The sequence below is a fragment of the Sus scrofa genome, chromosome 13 (assembly GCF_054392235.1).
Source record: "Sus scrofa isolate SSC_HxYL_T2T_F1_AM1 chromosome 13, Sscrofa_HxYL_maternal_Yorkshire_Landrace_v2.0, whole genome shotgun sequence".
Lineage (NCBI taxonomy): Eukaryota > Metazoa > Chordata > Mammalia > Artiodactyla > Suidae > Sus > Sus scrofa.
The window spans coordinates 174,873,488-174,898,426 of record NC_139395.1 but is presented as its reverse complement, the minus strand read 5'-3'; the positions used below and the strand labels follow the sequence as shown (position 1 = coordinate 174,898,426).

The following is a 24,939-nucleotide window of genomic DNA, read 5'->3' as shown; positions in this document are numbered from 1 at the left end:
AGGTCTGGACTCAATCCTAGTTCTACCTCTTTGGAGTATGTATTGACTTTGAAATGTTACCTAAGTTTTGTTGATGTTGTTTTGTTTTGTCTTTATGGCCACACCTGTAGCATATGGAAATTCCTGGGTCAGGGATTGAATCTGATCCACAACTGCAGGCAATGCCACAGCTGTGGCAGTGCTGGATCCTTTAGTCCACTGTGCTGCTGTACTGGGGATCGAACCCCATGCCACTGCAGCGACCCCAGATGCTGCAGTCGAATTCTTTACCCATTGCACCACAGTGGGAACTCCACCTAACAGCTTTTTTTGAATCTCTTTCTTTATTTGTAAAATGGAAATATCAGGCTTACTTATCTCAGTGGGTGATTATGAAAATCAGAAGAGGATATGTGTTTGAACTGATAAGAGATTAGTAGGCTAACAATGATGTACTTCCTATGGGGTGCTTTTTCTTCAATCATATCTTTCTAGTACATCCCTAGACCTATAAGTCATAACTGGGTCTTTTTCTATTTGCACAACAAGTTAAATTTGGTCTTGGGTTCCTCAAAGTATGAATGGGTTCTTGGAATCATCCGGTTTTGTAAAAGATGGCTCAGTCTCTCACTCGTCTATTTGCCCAACAGTGTGCCATGTAAGAAGTGCGTGGTGGTTGGTAATGGAGGAGTTTTGAAGAATAAGACATTGGGAGAGAAAATTGACTCCTATGATGTAATAATAAGGTAAAAATATTTTCTCTTTTCTTACTTGGAGTTGTTTCAAAAGGATATAGTTTCCTATTTTAATACAGCCGAGTTTTGAAAGTAAGTGGCGTTGCTTTAATTTGTTTAAGCACATGAAACATTACTCAGGTTGTGGGTGGAGTAGACTTAGATTTCAAGTCGTTCATTTAGAAAATATCCATGAAGTCCCCTCACTGTGCCAGGCACAGTTCTAGCCTCAGGAGGATATAGCCTCAGGAGGATATAGCAGTAAATAAGAACAATGTCCTTGCTCCCCATGGAGCTTACATTCTAATGAGGGGAAGAAAACAGTCATTAAATAAATAAGGAAATATAATAATAAATGCCATGCAAACAATTGAAACATTTGTGATAGAGGATGATTGAGTGGCTGCTTAAGAATGGATGATCATGTCAAGGGGGAGACATTTAAGCTGGACATCTAAGAGACCACACAGTACCAGCTCTCTGAAGACCAGGAAAGAGTGACACAGGCAGAGATGATATTTCCTGTGGGGCCTCAGGCAGATAGGATGCTGTGTTTGGGAGCAGCAGCAAGAAAAGCAGTGATGTAGATAGGCAGGGAACAGGCTCCTGGCAAGTGGTTTTACTGGAAGTTGAAGAGGTAGGTAAGGAGCAGGCTCTGTAGGTCTTTGAACATTAGGATTCGAGACTGAATTTTAAGTGTAACAGAAAATGTTTGAAAATTTTCAAGCAAGAGAGCAACTCTGGTTATTTCTTTGAAATAGTCTGGCTGTGGCATGGACAATGAACCAGGAAGGACAAGGATGGGAATGAAGAAGCCAGTTAGGTTGCTGCATTTGGGTGGAGAATGGTAGCTTGAAACAGGATTGTCACAGCAGGGAAGGAGCTAAGTGGCTAGACTGAGGCATGTTTTAGAGGTGAAGTTATCAGGATTTGTTGATGTATTAGATGTGAGCAGAGATGGGAATGAAGGAATCCAAGATACCTCCTCCTAGGTTTTCAGTTTAAGAGACTGGCTGGATAGTGGTACCATTCATTGAGTTGGGGAAGACCAGGGTTCGAACAGGTTCAGTGGAGAATCAGGGTCTCTGTATGAGAAACCAGGTTTGATATGCTAATTAGATTTGCAGTGGGTAAGTCAAGTGGGCAGCTAAATAAACAGGTTAAAATTTTCACAGTGAATAGCCTGTAAGCTGTGTTTAAACCATGGACTGGATGAAATTTTCCAGGGAGAGACAGAGAAGAGGGCCCAGGACTGAGCTCTGAAGTACTCAAAACTTAACAGCTGAGCAAAAAAAAAAAAAAAAAAAAAAAAAAAGTAAAGGAGTTGGAGAGCATCTACCATCAAAGCAGGAAGAATGTCAGAAGGTGATCACAAAAGCCAAGAGAGCACAGCATTTTTAGATAGAGGGAGGTTTCAACCATGACCCATGCTGTTAGGAGGTCATGTAAGATAAGGTCAGAGGGTTCTCCATGGGGTTGGCAACCTGACGCTCACAGATGCTCTTGACAAAGAAGACTAGGAGGCATGATGTGGGGTAGAAGCCCAGCTGGAGTGGTTTGAGGAGAGAATGACAGGTGAGAAAGTGGAAAACCAGTATAAGCAACTCTTTTGAGAAACTTCACTGTAGAGTTGAGAAATGAGATGGTAGTGGGAGATGATTATGGACTCAAAGGGGGATCTTGTTTTTATAAAAATAGATTTATTTCTTTCTATAGAGATAGGAGATTCTAGAGCATATTAGTAATCTGATGGCAATGAATAAAGAGATTGGCGTGAGGTAAAAAGAGGGGATGGGGTCTAGAGTATAAGTGTGGTGATCTCTACAATGGAAGGGGAAACCAGGATTGTGGTTATAATTACCCAGAGTCCCATAGGTGCAGTGATGGGAAAATGAAAACATTTCCATTTCTGTTTCTTCATTGAAAGGTTGAAGTAAGGTCATTATTCGGGGTGAGTTTGTGTGTGTTGGGAATGGCTATGAATAGTCTTCTGTAGAGTGGGAAAGCGTCCTGCTGGGCAATGCATCAAGCTGGCCTGGCAATGATTGGGGGTTTTGCTGGTTACAAGTGCCAAGGGTTTCTGTATGGTTACCCTGGTCTCTGTTGATTATTCATTTTGAGCAACTGTGAAAATTTATCCACAAGACAATACTGAAGCACTCACATATTTCTTTATAATTGTCTAAAATCGTTCACCTAGAACCACAGCAAGCCCTGTGGGAAAAAGGCATGGGCACATTGTGAGAGTCATTTCAAGTGTTATTAAGACTGTTTTATATCGCAGAGTCACTGGCAAAGGGTAAACAGTATTTCTCTTCTAGGGGACACTGTTTTGGAAACAAAGCATTCCTTCTCATAGCATGCCTTCATGGTGTGTGCATAAATAGTGCATGTCTAACCTTGGCTTTGAGCATCCACAAACCCAACACTGGATCCTTTGTGATTCTTTGATTCACACCAGCAATAGTCATTCATTTGGATGTGCTTAGGTATAAATATGGCAATTTTATATTGGTACTTTGTTTCAGAGCAAGACAACTTTGATGGGTCTTCAAATCACCTTAAATGTGACTCTTGCTTGTCAGTCACTTAGACACACATCCATGTGCTATGTGATTGTGTAACCCTGAGCAAGTAACTATTTCTGTGGATGCTGGGCTTGTCTGGATGTCCTTCAAGGTCTCTCTTAACTTGAATATTCTGTGGTTTTATGTTCCTGTTTTATTCTTTAGTTTTTTCCTGGAGGTAAGAATTATCAGTGGCCCCACAGTTTATTTTCGAACATAAAAAAGAATGTTTCTCCCTTTGATCAAGTAGCAGTTTCATGAAAGGGAGTTATTTCCTCGGCTGTTACATGTGAAGGATTGGTGGATTGCTGTGTGGCCTTAGAGCAGTGGCTGCACAGCTGCCGGTGTGTCTAGCTCTGAGAGCTCTGAGTACTGTGATGCAAATGACTGGCACTGCACTTGGTCTACATGTGTTGTGTTTTACTATCCACAGAATGAATAATGGTCCTATTTTAGGACATGAAGAGGATGTTGGGAGAAGGACTACCTTCCGACTTTTTTATCCAGAATCTGTTTTTTCAGATCCCAGTCACAATGATCCTAATACTACAGTGATTCTCACTGCTTTTAAGCCTCTTGATTTAAAGTGGCTGTGGGAATTGTTGACAGGTGGAAAAATCGTAAGTTGACACAATTGACCTGCCTTCTGATTACCTTAAGGTTTTTGTTGTTTTTTCCTTTTTAAAAGAAAGACAATCACAGTTGTATTTTCTATGTTCTTTATTTCAGAACACTAATGGTTTTTGGAAGAAACCAGCCTTAAATCTGATCTATAAGCCTTATCAAATCAGAATATTAGATCCTTTCATCATCAGAACAGCAGCTTACGAACTACTTCACTTCCCAAAGGTGTTTCCAAAAAATCAGGTATGTATTTTCCTTTGCACAGTTTCAAGCTAAAGATCTGCCTGGGGTGGGATAGTGGGTCCCCGGGGGGCTGTTGGAAACTGTATGAGAACCATGACTCATGAGCTGGCCTCTGTGGGTCACATCCGAGTTAGTGAAATTAGATACCTGTGGATTTTATCATTGTTTTTTAGATTGCAAGGAAAAGAACCATAAATGGAGGGTTTTTTCTGCCCTTGAGGGATCTCCTGCATGTACAGGTAGCTCATCCGCCACCACCTCCTCTCTAGTGCTCTCAGGGGAGGAGTGTCTGGACCTGTGGGGGTGGTGGGTGGGGAGGTGGGGTGGTGGAGGGTGCAGCTGGTGGGCAGGCTTTGTGCAGAGAAGCCCATCTGGTTTCTTTAATTTTTTCATTGAAAGGAATCTCATTGACTTTGACTCTTGCAGCCCTGCTTGTCTACATTCCCTAGGAAAAAATATTCCAGACCCAAACAGTGGCAGGCTGTGTTTTTCACTGGAAGCTTGAGTAACTGTGTAATGTGATCTCAGCTGAAATGAGGTTTTCCCTTTTGTAATCAGGAAATAAACACACATTATATATCTTTAGCATGATAAAAAAATCTAAAGTATTATATACTTAAAATCAAATAACTTTTATTAAAGAATATTTTTAAAAGAGGAAATCATCCTTTTCTCTTCCCTTCATAACTCACATGATCTCCCAAGCTTTTTTGCCTTTTATATTTTTCTAGACTATTTCCTAGAAAGCACAAACACTTTAATAGTTGTTATTATACCATAGGTATTATTGTTTCCCTTCTCCATTTAATTAACTCTTCTCCTATTCATAGACTTTCAGTTTTGTATCTAGATTTTTCTTCTATATGTAGAAATGCATATGCTTATAGGGATTTTCTGCACACTGTGTGATTTATATAGGAATGACACCTAAAAGTGGAATCCCCAAGTCAAAAAGCATAGTTTAAACTTAAACCCTATTTCATAGTAATTTTGAGGAGAAAGGACAGCTTCCTAGTAATTTCTTTTTGAAGGGAAATGACAGCTTCTTGAATGTATACTTCGTGATTTTTCACTTCTTATTTTCATAAGTGAGGCAAGATCAGATTTATTCCTTGCTTTTCATTGTAGGTAGTGTCCTTAACAACTCAAGCACAAGAAGACACTGGTCTTACTTAGAGATGATACGAGAACTAGTTGTAAGTAGGCTGAAGTTCCAGTAGGACCCAGTGTCCCAGGAGCTAAGTGAGGACCCAGCTGTATTAGCAGAGGTCAGCTATGTCAGATGCTGTCCTGGAAACATGGATGTCACATTGATATGGATGAGGATAAGAAAGTCGAAGAAAGCCTGTTTGAATCACATTAAAGAGAACATGAAACATGAGTGAGCCAAGGAAAATTTTTAGTGGAGTTTTGCTGGAAAAGAAAGCAGAGAAATGTTTGGAAGAACATAGGATCAAAGAAAGGGAGTTTTGGTTGTTTTTTTTTAAAAAGACAGATGATAGATGTTTGTGTGCTGAAAGCAACGATCCAAAAAGGGAAATATTGATGATGAAGAGAGAAAGAAGATAGTTGTGGAAGCAAAGTTGTTGAGAAAAGAGATGGTGTAAAAAAGCATGTACTAGAGGAGAGATTGGCTGTAGGTAGAACAGAGACATCCCATACACATGGGACTGAACACTGAAAATATGCGGAAAGATGAAGGTAGATTTGGAATTGGGAGGAAAATATAGCTCTTGTCTGATTCTGTTTTCTAAGAAAGGTAAGGATTACATTGCCAATGAGAAGTAGGAAGAAAGGCAGAGCTGATGGGTAGAAAAGTGTGAACTTGTCACCATGGAGAGTAGGAATGGAAATTCACTAGGGGTCTGTAAGTGGACTGTTGGACCCTGAATGCCCACTTGAGACTGTGGTCATACATGGAACTTGCGACCAGGAAAGGACGTTTTCTCTTGCCTTGCTCTGCTGCCGGGGTGTGGGTTTAACCAGGGTGAAGATCCTGTCAGGTGATAATATAGGTTGTGTGGGTAATCGGTGCCGAAGGAAATTGAAGGTCTGTGTAAGGGGATGATTATGGTGGATGAAAGGAAGAAGAGGACTTGAAGAGGGACAGGAGAGGGAAAATGTGACAGGGTCAGTGGTGCTGGATGACTGCTGGGTTTTTAACCTGACCATTAATTTCCTTTTCCTAGCAGTTGGTGAGGGCTATGGTGGGGTCACAGAAGTGCATAGGTTTTGGGCTTTCAGACAGATTTGCTTCTTGCAGTTTGACTTTATTGTGTTGCTTTTTTTTCTTTTCCTCAGAATCATAACTTACCATATGCAATTTCCATGAGACCTGTAAGAAATATTTAATCAAAAGGAAATCTTGAATTTTCGTGCTAACAAATTTGATATATTTTGGTTTTGCCTTGGAAGGCCGAGAATTAAAACTTTGAATCCCAAGATCCTTCTGTCAAATCTATCACAGTATTTTTCAGGATATATGTACATGTAAAGAGGATGATTAGTTTCTTTCTAGTTTTTTTTTTATCAATTTAAAAATAAAAGAGAGACTTTATTGTGCATATGTACATTTAGAGTCTTCATTTTCTAATAAGATTCTTACCATGGCAATTTGTCATTGTAGTTCCTTGATTAAAACCGTTTTTCCAAACTGTAATTGTATATATGTAAGGATAACCTGACCCCCTTGCTGTACAGTGGGAAAATAAAATAAAAAAAAAATAAAATAAAAAAAAAATTTTTAAAACGGAACCATGAGGTTGCGGGTTTGATCCCTGGCCTTGCTCAGTGAGTTAAGGGTCCGGCGTTGCCGCGAGCTGTGGTGTTGGTCGCAGACGTGGCTTAGATCTGGCATTGCTGTGGCTGTGGTGTAGGCTGGCAGGCAGCTCCAATTAGATCCCTAACCTAGGAACCTCCATATGCTACAGGTGCGGCCCTAAAAAGACAAAAAAAAAATATTTAAAATAAAATAAAACCATTTTTCCCTAGAGCAAGTTAAATCATCAGCATTCTAAAATAGAACTGTTTTAAGGCTAATTTATATGAAGTCTTTCAGCATGATTCTATCCACTAGTGCATTAAGTTGTCCTTATGTTTCAAACGTGGGTTCAACATTCTCAGGCTTTGCGTTTTCCACAAGAAGCGTGTTTCTGAAAACAAGGCAGCAGCATCCTTTTCTATAAGCCTCATACTATTAATGTGATAGATTGTCTTCTGGGCTGGTACCGCAGTTTTATTTAAAAGACTTTATATTTCAGAGTTAAGGTGTTAACTGTTTGGGGCTTGATCCTTAGCGCATGTTGAGGGTTTAATTAAAGTGTTTCTGTCCTGATTAAATGTTCAGAACACCCTGTTTTATGAGATTAGGTCACCCAAATATGCTTTGTAAACAAATACCTTGTTTTGAATTTTTAAAATGTTCATTTCCTCCCCCAGAAACCCAAACACCCAACAACAGGAATTATTGCCATTACACTGGCATTTCACATATGTCATGAAGTTCACATTGCTGGTTTTAAGTACAACTTTTCTGACCTCAAGAGTCCTTTGCACTACTATGGGAATGCCACCATGTCTTTGATGAATAAGGTAACCTATGTACACTTTGGTGTAATCTTTGATCTTCAGATTTGGAAAGCTTCTATTCTCCCTTCTCACCCTGTCATTTTAATGAGGGAACAGATTTTGGAGGTCATTGACGGCTTTATAAGTGTTTAAAGAGATACCACATGCTGAAATTAGCATTCAAGTCTATAGAGTTTTTACTACAGCAGACCCTTGGGAAAAATCTCATCAAACCTACACAGGGACCAAGCCTTATTCTAGAAATTGTATCATTACTTGTACTATTTGACTATATAGAAATCTGTTATCTGAGATATGACAGATTCACCTAAAAGCATAGCTGTACTCATACTAATTATTTTCATGTAGTTTTTTCCGGTTAAGTAGATGAGAAGGTCTATAATATGTGAATCCCAGGAAAGAATTTTCCAGAAAAGTTATAAACCTTTAACTAGATAATTCTTCTCTGGAACAGAGATTAATGGTGGTTGATTTGATGTTTAAGATTTTTATTTTCATTGAATAAATGGGAATTTTCTGTTTTCCTAATTACAACTTAGATTTGTGACACCTCGCAAATGACAGGATGAAAATGTTATCTATAGGTTTTCAGTACTGAACTGTGAGTGACTTGCTGTTAAGTATATGGCTATAGCCCATGAAATGAAGCCAGTCCTCTTAAACCCTCATCCCGCAAAGACTATGTGAGCTGAAGGAATGGTATTACTCAGGTTAGAGCGTAACATTGTCAGTTGTGGTTTCTAGATTTATACCATAATTGAGTAGACCACAGGATGATGTGAGGGAACTTCTTACTGATGGGATGGTTTCAGTGGAAAGAGTGGGCTTTAGGGAAAGCTCTGGCACAACAATGCGCAATGAAAAAAGAAATTAAAAAGGAAAGACAAGTCCATGACCTATGTCATCTATGGAGCTTTTTAGAGCCAGCACATTCCATTGCTGCTGCTGTTAATTATCTTGAAATTGGGACAGACGGTGATTTTATTTCATTTTTCTTTAGAATGCATATCACAATGTGACTGCAGAGCAGCTCTTTCTGAAGGACATTATAGAGAAAAACTTTGTAATCAACTTGACTCAAGATTGACCCTACAGACTCAGAAGATGATGCTAACAATATTAGTTTTATTTTTATACTGCAATTTTTAGTTTGTTTTTAAAATATGTTGGATGAACTTGTCAAGAAATTATGTATATTAAGTCTGTTGCTGCCTGGTGATTCATAACCACCAGCTTAATTTCTGTGAATATATTTAATTTATGGAAACCAAGATTATGTTTAGTTAAGCTATCAGGGAAATAAGTGAAGGTTTCATTGCCTTGTTTTAAAAATAAGCTAGTTTTCTGAAGTGTTTTTAAACATCTTTTTATAGTTACTTCATCTTAGACTTTTAAAGAGATGGGACTTCCTAATAAGTAAGGGGATTGGGTTTACCACAACAAAATTTTAATACAACTTGACATTTTGAGAGGTTTATCTGGCCACTGTAAATTGATGGGTAATGGTCATGTGGCAGTGCTCTGACATGGCATACTGGAACCACTTCAGGCCTCTATCTGGATGACTATTTGGCTCCTTTTTGTGGAACTTGATTGACTGGAATCTTAAACCAGGTTTGAAGGGGTGGGTGGCTTTGGAACTCTTAAGATCATATTGGCGTAACTAAGCATTTTTCCCTGCAGTGAAGTAAACCATGATTATGATGAGTAGTTGGGTAGCAGGAAGATTTTTTTTGTTTTTAAGTCCAAAGAAATAGCATAAATATGAATTCTGGATAAGTAAATAACCAAAGAATGCAATTACTAAAGGCTGGTAGCTGCATTATTTTAAAGAAATACAATTTATACAAAGCTGAATTAGGCAAGCTCAAGGAGAAAATTGTTACACATTATTTTTTTTCCTGGCTTAATTTATTCATTAAATTTTGGAAGTTTATTGCAAGGAAAAACAGAAGATGTAAATGAGTAAACCTTTAAGAAAAGCCAAGCTGTTTCTGGATTTAAATGGTATTCTCATGAAAAATCAACTGTCCACATGTATAAACTGTGTCTTCAAATGGAAAGCTTACCTAGCATGCAGCAGAGAAGAATCTTGTGGGATGCAAACAAGCCAACTGGACAAAAGTGGTGAGCTAGTCTCCCATTTCATTTTAATGAATATAAGCAATGTTACCATCATTCTATAATATTGGCCATAAAAATTTCTGACGAATCTTAAAATTGAGGAATGTGGCATTTTATATAGTATGAGAAACGACTATAAACCTCAAGGTGGTATATTTAAAAAAATATCTGAGCAAGACACATATACAATTTATTAAAAACACATGAACACATTAAAATCTCACTATTTATACAATCTAAATTCTAGCAACATATACAAATACTGAGTGACTACAGTACATGCCGAGGTAAGAAAAGTACATTCTGGGAGAATATAACTGACACTCAAGCCATTTTTACCTATTTCATTACATAATTTGTTTCTACCTTTCCCAGTGCCAAAAAAAAGAAGAGATGAGAAGAAACGAGTCACAATTTGGACTAAATGAGAATTAGTGCCATGGTTGACCTAAAAATATCCAACTCTTATTTAGATCTTGCAGTTTAGGGACTTCAAGTTCAGAGCTGAAAGGCAGAGCTCATAGGTAACTTTTGTCTTTAATAAGTAGAGCTTCACTGATTTCTTTTGGGGGGGGGTTGAAAAGTTTTTGTTGTCCCACCTAAACATATTCATTCCTTCTAACTAACTGTATCGTCTGACATGGTGTTTCTATAACCTTTTTGGTCTCCAGGTTGACCGTGTGGAGCCCAGGAAAAGAAATTCAAGGTTTATCACATTCCATAGAATTATGGCCACATTCATATTTAAATGAGCTTATTTTCTACTTTCTTGTGTAGGGGGTGGGGAGAAGGACATGTGTATATATACCATAATTTCAGTTAGTGTATAAATCCTCTACTCATCAGCAAATAAAACCCATTGTTTAATGCAAAGTGCAAATATTTAAACGGAACTTAAATAACTGGACTAGACCCTACACAATAGTATCTATTTAGATTTTACAGCTTTTAAAATCAGCATTCACAATATCTTATCTTTAACTGTACTGGTTCCTAAGATCAAGTAACAGGGAAGTCAGTGTAATTTTATGAAAGGACCACATTTCCTGCATCCATTGTCTGATTCTATTTTTATAACTGCATTAACAGGAAAAAAATATAATCCAATAAACAACAGTGACTTAAATCTTTTTACATGTTTCAAGCAAAGATAAAAATACAAGGGAATTTTGTAAAAAATGGTTACTTTCACATTTTCAGTTGTTACTTGATTGTCTCCAAAACTGTATATATATCAGACATATTAATGTTAAAAAAAAAAAAAATCCCCAAACAGGAGTTCTTGCTGTGATGCAGCAGATCAGTGGTGTCTCTGCACTATCCGGATGCACAGTGGGTTAAAGGATCCGGTGCTGCTGCAACTGCAGCTCGGATCTGATCCATGGCCCGGGAGATCCACAGACCATGGGGCAGCCAAAAAAGAAATAAAACAAAAAAACCCTTTAATATGAAAACAAATGAATTAAAAAGTACAAAACCAGAACTTTGTATCCGGCTCAGCTCTTCATATGGAAAGTAAAATATATAATAGCAGTAAAAACTAAATATTTTATAAAAACCATTGGTAGTTCAAGGACAGCACAGTGGCGATAAAAGAATCAAGTCTTAAAATATACATAAGAAAACATCTGCTTCTCAAAAAAAGTTCCGTGGGAAAACAATCAGGTGCACACAATTACACAAAATAGCAAGCATTTGTGGAAAAATGAAAGTTACTGAAGTTACTTCTCTTAAAGCTTCAAACAGGTGTATGATTTGAGAAAAAGTATATTTTTGTGTACTAAGGATGAATAAAAAATAAAGCAACTGGTTTACTCTTCCCACCTGAAAAGGGATGACTGCATTAATATATGTGCTTTACACATTCATATCTGTTTTTATAAAGATATGCATATCGGTTTTTCAGTGAATTATGCCTCAAAGTTTGTCAGAAAAAGGAAAAGCAAACAAAAATGTAAGACCAACAAAATCATACAACCACAAGGCAGGGAGGCTATGGAAATAAGCAGTTCTGTTTTGAAGCAATGTTTTATCATAGTGGCGCACACTCATGGAAGTAAAATGAACACTGTAGATCTGCAGTCAAATTTAGCCACTTCTGGCAACATCACCTGGTGGTGCAGGCTACAGGAAATAACTAGAACCTGATGGGGAAGTACATTTCAACGTTTAAGTCTACAAAATAAGGTTGATAGAAGAACAGATGCCAAGTTCATATATTTTAATCATATGATTTCTCATATTAATTTACCAGTCTAAAGACTTACTTATTTTATTTTGGTCTTTTGTCTTTTTAGGGCCGCACCTGAGGCATATGGAGGTTCCCAGGCTAGGGGGTGAATCAGAGCTATAGCTGCTAGCCTATGCTACAGTAACAGCAATGCCAGATCTGAGCCACCTCTGTGACCTACACCACAGCTCATGGCAACGCCAGATCCTTAACCCACTGAGCAAGGCCAGGGATTGAACCTGGGTCCTCATGGATACTACTTGAGTTTGTTAACCACTGAGACACGATGGGAATTCCTAAAGGCTTTTAAAGATGGTTTTTTACACTAAGGCTGGTAAACTGCAGACACTTTCTATTTCAGCCATCTGAAACAAGTTCTGGGCAAAAAGTGACAAAGAAGTTGCCCAGGGGCATCAAAAACAAGACAGGAATTTTCCACGGCTAGGATGCTCAAACATTTGTTCCTCAGGTACAATGTAAAGGATGACTCCTGCCTCCACAGAGCTGAAGAATACATGCTAGGTTTATATTTCTTACATTAGTTTACTGTGGAAAACAAATGTTTCTTCATTTGACTAAAAACAACACCTTGAGATTCGAAGAAAAATCTGTAAATGTAAAACCAAAGAGGGCAAATTCTGGCTACCTTTTTTGCGGGGGAAGGTAATTTATAGGACTTCTCAGGAATGACTTTGCCTTTCACCACGATATTTTAAGTGTGTACTGTTTACAGTGTTCAGTTAGAAGCCCTCAGCGTTCCACAACCCTCTCTGGAAAAATTCCACTGCAAATAAAGTTGGGGGTGGAGAATCTCCTGTATAGCTTTTTTTTTTTTTTTAAATTTGTAGAGTTGTTCTGTTTCCCCTCAGAAACATTAGGGGATCTGAAATAATGAGGCTGATAAAGCAAGGATCACCCATGAAAACAACACTCAAGCATTTATAAACAGAAGAGTGGGGCTGGCCACCACGGGCCCCAGGTGAAACAAGGAGGGATGAGACCAGGTCATGGATGATGAAGGGTTAAAGCTCTTAGCCGTGTCAGAAAGTGAAAAACCACCCTCCTCATTAGAGGTCAGTTTCCCAGTACAGATCTTCCTAAGCAAAGATGGCTAAGTGTATATGACTATAATCAAAACAATGATTGTATTGCTGATTTTTTAATCCAGAATGTAATATGGGAAGAGAAGAGGAAGAAATCATAATAGTACCCACCTTTCACAAAGAGCAGAATTTCAAGCCATTAGACATTTTACGAAGAGTACCATGCTTATTGCCAGAAAGGCTTACAGAGCCATCTTGAGTTCATAATGTACCTGCAGCATTGGTAATAAATACTCAGTGATTTTTAATTCTCTTGAAGTGCATAGTAGGGAGCTTTTTCTGTATTAAAATCATGTTTTACAGTAGTAACAAACAGGAAGTCTGAAATTTAACAAGCAAGTGGTAACTGTGCCATGATGACACTTTTAAAGCAAGATGAGTAGCTTCCTGTACCTCGGTCCTCACGCTTCCCCCAAGCACATCCGTGACAGATCATGTAACACGTTCTATATATTACTACCACTAACACAATAAAAAAGGCCATGTGCTTTAAAATGATGCTTTGTAAAAAGCAGCATCACCTTCAAAGGATTTCCTTAAAGACATCACATTCACCATCCCTCCCCGCTCCTGCCACCTCCTGTGTGCTCTGTGGTACCTGGTACACCAATTCATCGGGGGCACTTGGGCCTGGCTTCCCACCTTTTGGGGTATCATACTGGGCCCGGGCTGAAGAGCAGCTATCAGTCCTGGAGAGAAGAGTGTTGTATGTTCCCACTAAAGCAGGAGGCTGGTTTCCTGTGGCTTTGAAAGTGGACGTTGAGGGCAGACCAACTGAACCTGTGGGGTGCCCGGACATATCCATGACAATTGGGGTGGCGTACTCAGGCCCAGTGATTGGGAGTGGTTCAGCATAGGCATGATAAACTTCTTGCACAGGAGAGCTGTAAGGATCTAGGTCAGCATACCCGGCTTCTTTTCCTTCTTCTGGTTTAAAGGTGGATCTCTGATGGAGTGTGCCAACAATTCCTCCCACAAGTGGCTGTGCATACTCTGTGGAAGTCACAAAACACAGACAACAGAAATGTCACGTCATTAACGCAGGGATCTTACAATTGAGGATGGCAGCTGAAGGCTTATACCAAAGCAAACACTTTATGGAGTGTTTGCTATCAATAGAGACCTATGGATTTTCCAGTAAGAACCAACTTCAAAAATTAAAATGAAAGATGTTATCTTGTAGATGTGCCAGAAAGCGTCATTCATGTGGTTTTGCATAAAGAGTGTTCGCATATGTTCTTCAGATAATATTTCATTGGAAAATAAATATTCTAATATACACTAGTATTAGAATAGTAGTAAATATTCAAATACTAGTATTTGGAATAATGCTAGTCTTGGAAAATCATTTCACAGATTTTTTTTTTTTCCTTTTCAAATACTAGAAAATACTTAAAATATGTATTTAATAGGGAATTCCCTAGGGTCAATAGGGAATTACTGTAAGGCCCACTGTGTCTTTCCTGCTGCCTTTTTAATACCCCCAATTCCCCCCCAAAAACATGAAATTCCAGGTAAACAAAGTGCCCTAAGTTTTTAGAAATTAATATCCCAAATTTATGGATAGAATATCTAAAACACAAATGACTCTTGATGAGCTTTTAAAAAGTGGTTCTACCTTTGGAAAACTAGCTCATCATGAAAAAGATGAAAGATACTGTTAAATCCCAAAGCACTTATAGCAAGTATAGCATTTTCCTCCCTCCACCCGTGGCTCCAGAGCTGCCACTCATTACCTGCAGAGTCCGTCTGCAGCACTGTGGTGACTTCCCTTGGACTCAAGTGATTCACTTCACTACTGCTGTAGCGGACTGGGGTTTCCTCATGCTCCACTGATCTGGCAGGGAGAAACTGCTTCATTCCTTTCCACCAGCCTTCATTGTGATCATAAGCAAAAGAGAATTAATGAAAAGCTATGTCTGAAACAGCAATAGTATATGAAGGGAGAAATCTGGTTGTGTTTAAGCCATTTCTATAACAAATGTCTACACAAACTAGCCTTTATGTTCAAGCTTTTTTTTTTTATTGTGGTAAAATACACCTGATATAAAATCTATCTTAACCATTTATGAGCAAATAGTTCAGTGATATCAACTGTATTAATACTGTTGTGCAGGCATCACCAACATCCATCTCATAACTCTCTTCTTCTTGTAGAACTAAAATCCATACCTAGTACTCCTGATTCTCTTTTTTGCCAGCCCCTGGAACTCACCATTCTACTTTCTGTGTTTATAATTTTGAATACTCTGGAGTTCCTGTCCTGGCACAGTGAAAATGAATCTGACTAGGAACGATAAGGTTGGGGGTTCGATCCCTGGCCTTGTTCAGTGGGTTAAAGATCCGGCATTGCTGTGAGCTGTGGTATAGGTCGCAGACATGGCTTGGATCTGGTGTTCCTGTGTTGTGGCCTAGGCAGGCAGTGAGCTCCAATTCGACCCCTAGCCTGGGAACCTCCATATGCTGTGGGTACGGGGTGAAAAAGCAAAAAAAAAAAAAAAAAAATTGAGTATTCTAAGTACCTCGTACTAATGGAATCATATAATATTCTTCTTTTTGTGACTGGCTTATTTATTTCACTTAGCATGTGCTTAAGGTACATCCACACTGTGGTATACTGCAGAATTCCCTTCTTTTTTAAGGCTTGATATTCCATTTTATGTATATCCCACACTTTGCTTATCTATTCAGTAGCTGACGGACACTTAGGTTGCTTCCATTTTTCAACTATTGTGAATAATGTGGCTATGAACATGGGTATAAAAATATCTCTGTTTCAATTCTTTTGGGTCTATACCTAGAAGTGGAATTGCTGGATCATATGGCAATTCTATTTTCAATTTTTTGAGGAGTCACCAAAAAATTCTGTTTCCCACAGAAGCTGTACTATTTTACATTCCCACCAACAGTGCACAAGGGTTAAATTTCCCCACATCCTTGCCGACGCTTGCTGTTTTCTGCTTTTTCCTGTTTTCTTTTGTTTCCTTCTTTCCAGTAACTTTGGGTTTAATTTGTTCTTTTTCTAGTTCCTTAAGTTGTTCAAGTCTGTATTTTGCTTTGATAGAATATCCAGTTCAAAGCAGAACACAATAGAAATCTCTATCAAAAGTGTATACTAGGGCAAATCACTACTACTATAGTATAGCCAGATTCAGTCTGTTACAGCAGTGGTTTTTAATAAATTTAATTACGTTCAAAAATTCTTCCCAAGATCAACTCTGGGATGGTCTGTCCCCACCACAGCTCTTTTCAACCTTAGTCACAGTGGACTGGCTCCTATTAGTCACTCTGGGAGTGAGAAGTGGGAAGGATAAGACCTGGAGAAGGCCCCCAGTGTAACCTGTGGCAACCTGCCACCTACCACAGAGTAGAAATTCATAAGATATAACTCATGGAAGATTTCACTGACTCGTAAACTGCTGGACTCCACGTGGTAAATATCCACAGCAGAGTGACACACACACACTGTGTCACTGGGACCGCAATCCTCTGCTTCTTACCCAGTGTTCACGTTCACCACACAGAAACCTGGTCTCAAGCTAGACACATGCATGAGGCAAACCAGACAAATTCTCCAGAAGAAAAAGAACAGAATATGTGTTATGGGAAATTCTTACGTTTCATTTCATTACTTATCAGCTAGAAGAGAATTTAGAGAAAAGTAAAAACAATCAGAAGAAGAATGCCCTTTTTCTAATAGTACTGGGGAGTTCACGTGGGCCTGCAAAGGACACTCCTCTGTCACTACTGCCACCTGGAGGGCAGGGGCTTCCCTCTGATGGAAAGAGATGCAAAGCCATGCATGAAGTACCTGCTCGGTCCCAATAAGGTAAGTCATATGTGCCTTCAGTTTTTTTCTTCCTGGAAAAATACAAGAAAAAAAAATAGCAAATAGAATGAATTCACTAGCAAGAAAACTCTGAAACTGCAGGATAAACACCAAAGTTAATAATTAGTCAAGAGTACACATTTCTACTTGTTGATCTACCTGGGGGGGGTTTCATTTTCATTTGACTTTTAAAGTTGCCACTGCTGAAGTTCATAAATTCTGGACTCTCAATAAATATTAAACAACTATCTCCTGAGATATCTTATTAGCCAACTATTTGCCACAAAAAAATGGATAAAGGAATTTAAAAAAAGACTAAGTGTGCAGATTAAAAGGCTGAACCAAATCAAGGCCCAACCCTGACATGTGGGTTACTATGGGGAAATCATGTTAGATTTTAGTTTCAAATATGAATTTCACAAATTAGTTGATTCACAAAGTTCACAGAAAAAGCCCTACATTTTCTTCTACATTGTTATTAACATGTTGGTTTTTTCTACAGTCCTTTGCCCCAGAGAAGTTTAAAGTATCACATAATACGGTAATTGCATAATCTTGATTCCTCCATCCTGTACAGGGTAAGCCAACGCTCTCACTAATAATGAGAACAGGATTTTCCATGCCTGGCGGCCAAGGGCCACATGCGCAGTAACAAAGGTTCTCCCCACCTCCTCCTCAGAATTCCAACATATCCTCCCCTGGAGAAACCTTTACCCCTTCCTAACATTAATTGCTATCTACCAAAAGCCTTTTACAAAGAAAAAACTAAGCACACAAAAGGACATTTTCTGATGCTGGCATGTAAAACCAATGAAAATAATGCCCTGCGAGCTAAAGATAAAGAAGCTGATCTATTGTTATCAATGAGGACAAGACAGTTAGGTGATTTGATCAAGATTGCAAATGTGGCTTTCTCAAAGAGCGTGAGCTATGTGCATTTCCTACTTGGAAGCATTCTTTTCCAGTGTAAGACTATGTTTTTATTATCGATACAAAAAGCTGTCTCGTTTTAAAAATACACTACTTCATTATTTCGAAGTAAGGTATAATGTAAAATTCGTGGAAAATACAGTAGGTCCTGAAGCTATCCAGGGACTGCATTATAAAGAATTTCATATGCTCCATCTCAGTGTCAAAGCTTTATTTTAGGTTATTCATTACATGTGAAGTACTTAGAACCATGCCTGGGATGGGTCAGGGATTCAACATATGCAGCTGTTTTATTATTACTTTTCTCCTATTTTCCACGGCCCCTTAATGGTACTTCTTTTATTCCTTGTCACAAAGCCACATATCAGCAATTTCATCTACTGTGTTCTTACAAGTAACTTCATGCCTGCAGCTCAGACCTTCTGTCCTTAATAGGCTCATATTCCACGTGCCTCTCAGGAGTCTGAATGTCCACAGGGTCCTTTGAACACTCTCCCAAACTCGTCTCAGGTTGTGCCTCCTGCCTCCCTATCAAAGCTCTACTCCCAGTCCTCACCTCCACACCCCTGGGCTTTACCCACAGAGGATTGGACTTGATCAACAGATGGGTCAGAGGTAGCAGTAGCAGCCTCTGGGTTAAGGGCACAGCTTCTGATGCCTGCACCAAATCTCCACTCTGTGCTGACCAGGGGACCTCAGAAAAGTTACTTATGCTCTCTTGGTCTCACTTTCTTCTATAAAATGGAATTTATAACAATACCTGCTTCACAGGTTGTTTTGAGAAAGAAATGAGTTAAAACATGTAAGGTATTTAGAATAATGTGTAAAATAAGCATTTAATTTTACCCTTTATAAAAATTTGCTGCTGCTGCTATTCTCATCACTATTATTGTGGCTGTCCAGTTACTTGCAAGCATGGTGACCCTTCTTTCCTGGACTCTCCTAGAACCCTTTCCCCCTGCCCCTCCCTCCTGCTCTCAAACTAAGTTTCTGGTTCTGCACAGACAGCATCCCCAGCACCAGAACCCAGGCTCAACGCACTCCTCCAGCTTTTTCCCTCCCCTGGAACATACTGTTAGGATGTGGTTTCTTTTTTTTCCCTTTCTTGTTTTTTTTGTTTTTTGTTTTTTTTTTTTTTTTTGTCTTTTTGTCTTCTTGTCTTTTCTAGGGCTGCACCTGCAGCATATGGAGGTTCCCAGGCTAGGGGTCTAATCGGAGCCGTAGCTGCCGGCCTATACCAGAGCCACAGCAATGCCAGCTCCAAGCCACGTCTGTGACCTACACCACAGGTCATGGCAACGCCGGATCCTTAACCCACTGAGCGAGGCCAGGGATCGAAGCCACAACCTCATGGTTCCTAGTCTGATTCGTTAACCACTGAACCATGACAGGAACTCCCTAAGACGTGGTTTCTTTTGAGTTGTGATTCCTACTCATCTTGTGTGAAACTTACAGGATTTAAGCGATGTTAAGACATGTTACATAGTTCAAAATAGAGTCCCAGTGGCGCATGCAAACTTCCCTATGAATTGTTTTGAAACACCTGCTATAGGACTGCCAGTGACTTAAGTGATAAACTCAGAATATTACTTAGATAAGAAGTCCGATGGGCCATATGCGTCAAGGGAACAGACAGAGCAATTGAGCAATTGAGACAGAGCAACTGAGACAGAGCAGTTGAGACTCCTCCCCTGGGTAACAGTTACTCCTTAAAAGGAGGCCACTGAGCCAAGTGACCTGAGCACTTTTTTCTGGAGGCTGGTACTTTTGGGGCTGAGAGCTGTTCCAGATGGATGCTGCTGGAGGACCTTTGGAGATAAGAGGGACTTCCCACTCAACATGTATAACAGGACCCATGGCTGGACAGAGAACTACTGCGGGTGCTGAAACGCTTCCTTCTAGGCATCTCCTAGGGGTGGTCTGTCACCCACTTTCCCTACTTTGATTAACCTGTGCTGTGTGCTAATTATGAGTAATAAGCTGAGTGAGTCATGAATTGAATATTGGCTACTGTTTTACCTATCTACAATCCCGTGATTCCTACCTGCTGGGCCCTGGAGCAAACAGGTTCCATGGTGGATGGTCCACAGACTTTGGGGTTCACCACTGGACACCCAGCACATGGCTCAATACTTACTTGGCAGGGAGTAGGAGTTCAAATATTTGTTGAATGGCTAAAAATTAAGTCCCTCCAAACTGCCAGTCACCAGACCTGACCCTCCTTCTCTCAACTCCTGACATCTTTACTGGTCTAATTGCACAAGCCAGAAACTTCAGAAAACCCTAGAACCTCCTCCTTTCTGAACAAATAGCCAGTCACATGCCCCTAACCGACCCAGTGGGAAACCTCACCCCATCCCTCTCTCCCTTCCGTATAACTGCTGTTATGTTGCTGCATGGCCTTAGTAGTTTCCTAACTCATCTTGATGCCTCTTCTAGTCTTTCACTCCTCTTCAATCTAGCCACTCAAACTCCTGCCATTCCTCCTACAATCATCTGATAATATCACCTGTCTGCTGGATACTGCTCAGTGATTTCCCCATCTATAGACTGAAATCTACATTTCTGTCTCCAGAAAGCCCTTCCTGGTCCAGGCACATGCTGCATCTCGATGATTCTCTCTCAGTGCTCCCCCATGCCAGTGAGATGACTCATGATTCTGCCTACAGTCCATATCCCTGTACCTTCATCCAAGCTATCCCCTCAGACTAGACCATCCTCCCTTCCTCTAGCCAAATCCAACTCCTCCTTTAAGGCAAAACATGCCAAATTTGAGGATTACACTCTCCTGAAAAGAAGTTTTCAGCTAACTCTCATGGTACTTGCATCTGTGTCCCTAGCACTCCATACACAGACCATCAAGCCACAGTATAAGAGTCAGCCCTGCTAAACAATCTGGTGATGAGAACTGCACCTCATTCTTTTGGTAAATATTACTACGTACCTATTATGTATTTCACTAATGTGTTTAGCCCGGTGTGTAATGCAGTATTTGATATAATAAAAGTGTTCAGTAACTGATTATGGAATTGAACTTATTCATTTTTTATGGGAATAAAGGAGAAATGTATATATTTTTATTCTAATGACTATCTTAACTCTCTCTCTCACAAAGAAATTGTAGTTCATCTTCTATGTTTAGTTTCTATTTCACATTTGGAAATATCCCCACTAGGATAGGCAGGTGAATCAGCTCTGTTCTAACCTGTTTCTCCAGTGCCAAGCACACACCAGTATGAGGATGAGAGTGGTGAGGACCATGACCAGCACAGGGACAAGCACCGCGGCCAAGGCTACGTCTGAAAAACAAACAAAAATACACACTAATACCAAAGGCAGAAATCACTAAAGAAAAAAACAGTAAAGATTACCCCATCTTATTCAAACTTAATACCCCAACTTATTCAAAGTTTCCTATCTCAAAAAAAAAAAACATAATTTATGTAATAAGACTGAAAATGAGTGGCTTTCGTGAACACACGGAAGTTTGTCACACTGTTTGCTCCACCTTTGTATGTTTTGAAATCACAAAGACAAATGATAAAATGGAAAAATGTATTTTCCACATGTGTGATAAAGGGTTAATGCGATTACTCTGCTACAAAATTACAAGTAAAAAATCAACAACAGAAACATCAGCAGATGAATAAGCAACACATTAAGAGCACAGGTGACCATTAAACATGTTCACCTCACCAGTTTTCAGAGAAACAGAAGCTCAAACAAGATGCTATTTTTGCTTATCAAATTAGCAAATATTTAAAAGAACAACTAATTGTTGAAGAGGATATTAGGAAACAGGTTATTTCTATGGGACTATAAATAGACATTATCTTTCTGATTGGCATTTTGGGGCAATATCTATAAAAACCTATACTGGGCAATTCTCTATTAGAATTTCCTCCTAGGAAAAAAATTAAGATAGCCTTTAAAGATGTACCTTTTAAAGATGTTTGCTTCTGCATCTGCAGAAGAGTGAAAAACTAGAAGTAATCAAATGCCCAACAATGAAAGGGAGTAAGTAAATCATGGTATCCTTTTTCTAATAAAATATTATTTACCATTTGGAAGTGATGGTGAAATATTTATAGAGATGGGGAGATAAATATATATATAGTGTTAAGGACAGAAACCAAACCTGTGTCTAAACAAGGCAGAAACCAACCCAATGCTGGAGCCTGCAGGGACCTGGCAAACACTTAATTTCCTTTCTCACTCCACAGCTAGGGAATCCTGGTCTGCTTAAGGCCATCGGGAGGTCGGTCTCTTCCTTCACCTAACCTAAAGCTCCTCCTGGCCAGAAGGGTGATGATTAGCAACAACAGCTGATATTTACTGATATTTACTGTGCTATTTGTCAGACCTGCAATCTACTCTCTATACCTGTACCCAAAGACAGAAAGAAGGTGGTATACAGGGAGGAGACAATAATCAGTGACACCAGGCTTCTGAGCAGCTAGATGGTGGGAACCAGGGCTCAGGGGAATATGCAGGCTCCACAAAAGGGAGTGTCCTAATGGCTTCCACTTCGTGAAGTTGAGGACATAACTGAGAGTAGTGAAGACCTCTGGGTCAAGGATTTGAAAAATATGGAGAATGTTTCAAATCTGTTCTAGTGCTGAGAACAGACAGAAGAGCTGACCAGGGAAACAGAAAGATCTCCAGATGGTGCTGAGGCCCCCACTGAGGGAGGATCTGGATGTTACAGTGGCACACGTGTGACCATGACATGATTTTCGTCAGTATCATTCTCAGCCTTGATGTAAAAATAGAGAAAGAAGTGCATAAAACAGAAAACGTGACTCAGGATAGAAAGCACTAAGAAATTATAAAGGTAAATATGCTTTATCCCTTAAATTTGTGAAACTGTAGAGAGAACAATCAAGCTCAGATGCATATAGTTTGATTTAACTAGAGACATTAAAATATATGCTTAGGTTCAAAAAATAATAAAAAGTCTATATACTACCATTCCAAAGAAAAGGAGACAAAAGACAAAAGATTTTCAATCAGAAAGATCTGTACATTGCTACTCTTTTAAAGATTACAGGGATCCTAGTACTGGAAGAAAAGGCTTTAAGGACACTTTTAGTCTTGAGATTTTAAAATTCTATAGATTTTAAGATGAACAACACTTTTAAACGACTGTTCTTCCATCTGGGCATGTGGTCTGGGATTCCGAATGCGTGGTTTCTATAAATTGTGGGATGCTAAAATTGCTTGTCTTTGTCAACTCTTGCTTCTCTCTAGAGTGGACAAAATAAATGTTGCCATCAAGTCATCAGCCACTACGGGCCTCCCCCCCGCCCCAACCTGATGTTAACCCTGAGTGAAGTTCAGGATGGGAAAAAACAGAATACTGGCTCTGAAGAGTTCAGATACATATCAAGGGAATAATTTCAATGAGCCCAGACGCTTATATCTTCCCAAACATAGAAAAGCACTAAAATCACTAACTTAAGAAGTCTGCTTTTTGTGATTAGCAGAATCATGATGTTTAATTCCTTTTTTTTTTTTTTTGGTATTGAGTCAAGTGTCAGAGATTATTTCTAATTTTTTAAATTGAAATACAGTTGACTTACAAAGTTCTATTAGTTGCAGGTATAAAGCAAAGTGATTCAGACACACACATATACATATATATACACACACATATATATTTTCTTTTTCAGATTCTTTTCCCATATAGGTTATTACAAAACAAAGAGTATAGTTCCCTGTGCTATATAGTAAATCCTTATTGATTATCTATTGTATGTATAGTAGTGTGTATACGTTATTCCTAAATTCCTATTTATCCTTCCCCTTTGGTAACCAACTGTAAGTTTGTTTTCTATATCTGTGTGTCTGTTTCTGTTTTGTAAATAAGTTCATTTGTATCATTTTTTTTTAGATTCTACATATAAGTGATATCATAAGACCTTTCTCTGTCTGACTTACATCACTTAGTATGATAACCACTAGGTCCCTCCATGTTGAGGCAAATGTCATTATTTCATTTTAATGGCTGAGTAATACTCCATTATAAATATGTACCACAACTTCTTCATCCATTCCTCTGTTGATAGACATTTAGTTTGCTTCCATCTCATGGCTATTCTAAATAGTGCTGCAATGAATATTGGGGTGCATGTATCTTTTCCAATTACAGTTTTTCTCTGGACAGACGCCCAGGATGGGATTGCTGGATCCTATGGTAGCTCTATTTTTAGTTTTTTAAGGAACCTCCATACCGTTCTCCACAGTGGCTACACAAATTCACCATTCTCACCAACACTGTAGGAGGGTTCCCTACATTCTCCCGACCACTCCCAGCAAAAACTCATATATGTCCTGGCTCTCCCTTACCTCATAGGAACGGTTTCTCAGAGTTGAGATGCTGAAAAGTGCTCAGTAAGGCCACCAAATAAAATCTAATTCTTAACTTTCAGGTTGTGCTTTTTTTTTTTTTTTTTCCCCAGTCAACACTAGCTTTTTCTTCAGCATGAGAAAGTGGTTTGTTTGGGAATACTTTAGAAGATAGAAAGGAAACTGACATGTGGAAAGTTGTAGAGTTATTTGAATCCAGGCAAATTTTCAGAAAATGAGAATGATTAAAGTTCTGTTGTGATACAAGTTACTCTGAATAAACTGTTTTCTCTTCTCTGCACTGTCCCAAAAATTTGTATGCTTTGTTAATCTGCCAGTACTGAAATTAATTCCTCTATCCACTAATGCTTTTTGTTCCTGATTTCAACTTACATTTTGTTTTCAACAAGTAAAATCAAAGTACTATGTTTTAGGAGTTCCCGTTGTGGTGCAGCGGAAATAAATCCAACTAGTAACCATGAGGTTGCAGGTTCGATCCCTGGCCTCACTCAGTGGGTTAAGGATACAGCGTTGCTGTGAGCTGTAGTGTAGGCTGGCAGCTACAGCTCCGTTAGACCCCTAGCCTGGGAACTTCCATGTGCTGCAGGTGCAGCCCTAAAAAGACAAGAAAAAAAAAAAA

General features: G+C 39.1%; 2 protein-coding genes across 26 annotated transcripts in view; one reads left to right on the top strand and one right to left on the bottom strand.

Moving 5' to 3' along the window:
* ST3GAL6 (ST3 beta-galactoside alpha-2,3-sialyltransferase 6) overlaps positions 1 to 11,690 on the top strand; it is a 66,455-nt gene extending 54,765 nt beyond the window's left edge. For 9 of the 24 annotated variants that reach the window (XM_084991632.1, XM_084991624.1, XM_084991621.1 and 6 more), the window contains 6 exons: positions 630 to 725; positions 3,714 to 3,900; positions 4,010 to 4,147; positions 4,321 to 4,386; positions 7,586 to 7,738; positions 8,736 to 10,732. In XM_084991632.1, coding sequence (XP_084847758.1) covers positions 630 to 725; positions 3,714 to 3,900; positions 4,010 to 4,147; positions 4,321 to 4,386; positions 7,586 to 7,738; positions 8,736 to 8,822 — 727 coding nt within the window. In that variant the 3' untranslated portion in view covers positions 8,823 to 10,732. Of the gene's footprint in view, positions 1 to 629; positions 726 to 3,713; positions 3,901 to 4,009; positions 4,148 to 4,320; positions 4,387 to 4,573; positions 6,902 to 7,585; positions 7,739 to 8,735 lie in introns of those variants that run through there. The other 15 variants (XM_021070684.2, XM_021070677.2, XM_084991630.1 and 12 more) reach the window with 4 other exon arrangements.
* Positions 11,691 to 13,232: 1,542 nt separating this feature from the next.
* The window catches only part of DCBLD2 (discoidin, CUB and LCCL domain containing 2), a 92,973-nt gene continuing 81,266 nt past the window's right edge, over positions 13,233 to 24,939 (bottom strand). For both annotated transcript variants that reach the window (XR_014824963.1, XM_021070662.2), the window contains exons 13-16: positions 21,157 to 21,250; positions 17,004 to 17,053; positions 14,929 to 15,066; positions 13,233 to 14,185 (exon numbers count right to left, since the gene is read on the bottom strand). Coding sequence is in view for 1 of the 2 variants with exons in the window: in XM_021070662.2 (XP_020926321.1) it covers positions 13,716 to 14,185; positions 14,929 to 15,066; positions 17,004 to 17,053; positions 21,157 to 21,250 (752 nt within the window). In the remaining variant the exon portion in view is untranslated. The remainder of the gene's footprint in view (positions 14,186 to 14,928; positions 15,067 to 17,003; positions 17,054 to 21,156; positions 21,251 to 24,939) is intronic.